This window comes from Tupaia chinensis, unplaced genomic scaffold, assembly GCF_000334495.1.
Source record: "Tupaia chinensis unplaced genomic scaffold, TupChi_1.0 Scaffold000515_1, whole genome shotgun sequence".
Classification (NCBI taxonomy): domain Eukaryota; kingdom Metazoa; phylum Chordata; class Mammalia; order Scandentia; family Tupaiidae; genus Tupaia; species Tupaia belangeri.
Genome location: NW_006160028.1, coordinates 8109924 through 8115109, shown reverse-complemented (window position 1 = coordinate 8115109; position 5186 = coordinate 8109924). Strand labels below are relative to the sequence as shown.

General features: G+C 48.7%; 1 protein-coding gene across 1 annotated transcript in view; it reads right to left on the bottom strand.

Moving 5' to 3' along the window:
- Window positions 1-5186, bottom strand: part of LOC114009311 (uncharacterized) — a gene marked incomplete at its 5' end in the record, with an annotated part of 18850 nt that extends 13664 nt beyond the window's left edge. Inside the window, 1 exon segment of the mRNA XM_027775051.1 lies at window positions 4524-5186. Coding sequence (XP_027630852.1) covers window positions 4726-5186 — 461 coding nt within the window.

Sequence of the window (5186 nt, the reverse complement as noted above, 5' to 3'; positions counted from 1 at the left end):
TTTCTATCTCTCTGTCTCTCTCTGCCTGTCTGGCGAGCACACACGCCCTATAACAAAAACCTCTACCAAAAAAAAAAAAAAATTAAAACTTAAATACATACAAAGGGGGCCGGCAGGTAGCATGGTGGTTAAGCCAGCTGGACTCCCACATGGCTGACTGCAGTTTGAGTCCTGGACCTGGCAGCTTGCTTTCTCACTTTCCTTCTCTCTCTCTGTCTGTCTCTCTCTCTGGTCAACTTCAAAAAAATAAATAAATAAAAATGATAATGAAGAAAATTAAATAAAAATAATTATTTAAAATAATAAAATACATACAAAGACATACTGTTCAAGAGTCAGAAGGTTCAATATTGCTACGATTTCAATTCTTCCCAAATTGATTGCAATCTCAATCAAAATCCTGGCATGCTTTTTAATAGTAACTAATTTGAAAAGGCATATATGTAAGAGCAAAGAATCTGGAATAGCTAAAGCAATTTAGAAAAGGAAAAACAAAGTTTCAAATCTAACCCTGATTCCAACATAAACCCAAAGTTTCAAATCTAATCCTGGATTTCAAGATAGACCATAATCATCAAAATGGTGTGATAGTGAAATGAAGACAAATAGACCAATAGAAAAAAAACAGATCCCAAAAGTAGACCCACACATACACTATGGATTTTTGACAAATATTCAATGGCAAGTCAGTGGAGAGACGAGGCAGCTCACAAATAGTCTCCACATGCAACAAGCTCAACTTCAATCCATACCTTGCACCATACACGAATATTAACCCAGATGAATCCTAGACCTAACTGTAACACCCGAAACTATAAAACTTCTACAAAAAACACAGAAGAAAACCAAATGACTTGAAGTTAGGCAAAGATTTCTTAGCTATGACACTGAAACCCTGTTCTATATAAGAACAAACTGGGGGAGAGGTGGTGGCGGTGGTTAAGGTGGCTAGATCCCACATGGTTGAATGCGTGGTTTGAACCCTCGACTCAGCGGACTGAGAAACACACTGAGCATGTGTGTGTGCCCAAAGTCCTGAGAGGACAGTGGAGAAGGGACTGCAGCATGGCCATCACCCCCACCTCCGGGGGGTGGGGACTAGGGGAGGGCAGATTTCTTGCTTTCCTTCTCTCTCTCTCTGGCAAGCACACATGCCCTATAACAAATTTTTTAAAAAGGAGGAGGAAAAAAAGAATAAATTGGTAAATGAAATTTCATTAAAATTTAAAACTTGTACAAACAGGTGATTGAGGCGCTGGACTCCCACATGGCCAACTGCAGTTTGAGTCCTGGACCTGGCAGCTTGCTTTCTCACTTTCCCTCTCCCTGGTGAGTGCACATGCCTTATGGCAAATTAAATAATAATAATCAATAAAATTAATTCTTTTTTTAAAATTTAAAACTTTTTGGGACCAGGCAGTAGAACAGCAGTGGTGTAGCAAAATGCAACCAAACCCGTATGGGAAAGGTTCTCGCTTCACATCCAAAGACGTCCCTGAGCATGCCTGGCACATGTGCATGGCCGGGCCGGCACATTTGCGTGCCCATGACCTGGGCCAGCTGAGACTGGGAGCAGATCACAGCATGGGGACCCTGTTGAGGGTGCTAATCTTTTTGGTTTTTTTTGGTTTTTTTTCTGTTTCTCTCATAGAAGAATTAATAGGCCTAAAGAAGTGTTTAAAATTTTTTAAATGTGTCTTCAAAAATACTGCTAAGGATTAAAATGCAAGCCATAGACTATAAGAAAAAGATGGACAAACCATGTATTTGATAAAGGGCTTATATTCGGAATATGTAAAGAACTCTTCAAACTCAACATGAAAAAAATCCCACACAATTAAAAATGAGTAAACAACCTGAACAGACACATCACCAGAGACAGATGTATGGTAAATGAGCACATGAAAAGATGCGCTGCAGAATTAGTCACTAGGGAAATGCAAATTAAAACCATAATGATACCACTCCATGCACATTAGAACATCCAAAATCAAGAATGACCAAGGGCTGACAAAGATATGGATAATCTAGGACTCTTACACACAGGAGGTGGGTATAAAAAATTGTACAATGACTTTTGAAAACAGTCCGTTTCTTGAAAGTTAATGTACACCTGTCATGATTCATAGCCTTCCCAAGAAAAATAAAAGCATATTCCCATACAAAGACCAACATGAACATTCATGGCAGCTTTATCTGTAATAACCCAAAACCGAACACAACCCATCAGCAGGTAAATGGATAAAGATGATGGCATATGCATGCAACAGACTGCTCAGCAATGAAAAAGAAACAAACCATTCATATGTGCAGCCAGGTGGATGAATTTCAAAGTACACTTAATGAAAACCCAGGACCCCCCCCAAAAAAATAATACATACTATTTCATTCTATTTAGATAAAATTCTAAGGGGCCAGCCCCATAGTGTAGCAGTTAAGTACTGTGCAGAGGGAGCTGGACCCCACACAGCCAACCTTGGTTTACATTCCCATCCCGGTAGCTTGAAAGGCATGCTGGGTATGTGTGTGTGAATTCTCCAAATACTGACAGGATGAAGATACGGAGGAAAAAGGACTGCAACGTGGGGTGTGATCTCTCTCTGGCAAGTGCAAATGCTCTATCAATTAAAATGAAATCCTAGGTACTGCAAAGTCACGTACAGTGACAGAAAGCAGATCAGTTACCTTGGGAAGGGGTATGACAGAGAACGGTGACATGGAAGAATTCCCAAGGGGAAGAACACCTTGGGAGGTCTGCGAGTAAGGAGTGTGTTCACTCTCTTGTTCCTGGCGGTGGTTTCACAGGTATGTGCAAACGTTAAGACTTACGCTTTATATATACTGTTTACTGTATGTCATCATATCACAAGCTGTTATTAAAAAAACAAATCATCATCCAGAATAAGCATGGAGCAGGGGGATAATCTCGGGTATAGCCAGAGGAAATAGTTCTGGAAACAATGACCCTGCTCCCCCAACAGCTACGAGCCAGGGCTCCTGAGGAGGTGGGTACCAGGCTGGCAGAGATGGGGCTGAGTCCCCTGCAGTCAGTTTTTTTTTGTCCCAACCGCACAGACAGGAAAACCAAAGCCCGGAGAGGTTATCTCGTCCCAGGAGGTTAATAAGAGATTATTAGCCAGATGGAAACCACAAGTTCAAAAAGGTCAACCTGTAATAAAAGGTTGCAGATGTGTGCTTATGTGCATGTATTCAGAAGAGACGATTCTTTTCTCTGAAACCAGAGCCAGAACCACGCTAGCCATTCCAGAAGAGCCAGGCACCACGGACACAGCAGTTGAACTTCTGGTGCATGATATTTAGGGTGGCAGTGTGACAGGCATGGGATGAAGCTGCCGGACGGGTTTGGGTTTGCAAGGGAGCAGGCTAACCGGCTCCTCTGGCAGTCCCAGCCGCCGCCACCACCACTCCCTCTGCCCCCACAGGAAAGCTCTATCTCCACCCAGTCTGCTTTAGGACAGGGGTCTGGGGTTCATCTGACTCAGTCACACCTTGGGCTGGGGCAGAGATGGCTTCTAGCAAAGGCTGAGGAAGCCCCAACTCTACACCCCCCCCCCAGCAGCGGGCCAGGGATGCAAGGACTCTGACAGTGCCAGGTAAGAGGTGAACAGCCCTAGAAGTCCACAAGCTGGCCAACCAGCCCACCCAGGCCAGTAGCCCAAAGGCCCAGCATCCAGACCATGAGAGGCAACAAGGAGGCAAGCCTAGCCCACTCCTGGCCCCTGCAGTCCCTTCCTGGAGGCTTGGCTGGGAGCTAGCCCTCTGGGGGTGTAGAGACCATGCTGCCACAGTGCCCATCTACCAATCTTCACAAGAGGGGCCAAGATCTGACCCACAGAAGTGGACCAGCTCAGCAAGGCAGGTACACTTCCCTGCCCACCCTGTTCAGGATGGGGTCCCAAGGCCCCACAGGGGGACAGACGTCACCTCACCAGTTGCTCCACCTTTCTGCCTCTACTATCCATCCTTGGCTCTGGGCCCTCAGTGTAAATCAACTGTGACAAGAGGCATGGAGGGAGCAGGTCAGGCTCCTGGGCCTGCTGCACTCACTGCTCAGCTCACATGGCCAACAGGGTTACAAGATAAGGTTCTGCTGCAACGCTGCTCTTTCCTTTTCTGGAATGTGTTTTGAGGACTTGAGGAAACCTGTGCTGATTGCACCATCCCAGCTACACAGACACCCCATCTCCACCAGGAGAGGTGGAGGGGTGACTACCTACCCTGCAACTTCAGCCCTGAGGCTACCCCTCTCTTCCCTCTGCCCAGACCTGGCAGCCACCCAGATGGTCTCACCTCCAGTCTAGACTAGCTTGAAGGAGACGCCCCATCACTCCAGGAGCCATATACAGAAGGGAGCCGCGTCCTGCCTTGGGATTGAAAACTGCTCTGCTCCCTCCCTCCCCGGCTCAAGAACCAGGGCAACTTGGAGATCACCTTCTCCGGGTAACCAAAGCCTCTTGCACCCAAACACAACTCCTGCTGAGAACAGAACTGGGCTTCCTTACCTGCCGCCTTTTGCTGCCTCCCTAAGACACAGCTTAGAGGATGTCCAGGCTGAGGTAGCAGAAGAGGATCCTGCAGGCCGTTACCTGCCCTCGGGCAGAGGAATCCAAAGCTCCCGGTTCACAGCGCTCTGTTGCTCCCCACTCAGCAAACCCCTACATCTTGCACTCTTTGGCCCTGGAGGGATCCTGGTGCCAGGCAGGGTTACCACCTCCTCCTCCGCCTGCGCCTCCGGGTCCTAGGCCCCTCGGGGTGTCCCTCTCCCTCTTGGGCTCCCTTCCCGTTCAAGTACGTTTCCTGGACAGCTTGCACCACTTGTCCTTCTTGAACCCCTGGAAGCCAGTTCGCTTCCTGCACCCCTAGGCGCCCTTCCCCTTCCGGCCCCCGGGGCCCCACCGGCCGGGCCCTCCCCAGCAGCTCACGTCGTTCTCGGCGTGCTGGGGCGGCTCCCAGGACCACCGCCTCCCGTCCGAGGTGCCCGCAGCTCTCCCAACTCCGCTCCCCCCGCTCGCCGGAACTTTCGAGCTCTTCCCCGCGCTCGCGGGAGCCGTCCCCGAACTCGGGCAGCGGCTCAGGCTGCTGCAGCAGCCGGCGTGGGCTCCCCTCCCCCAACTCCTGCACCCCAGCGCGGGCCTCGCCCCGCTCCTGCACTGCGGGGCTGCCTC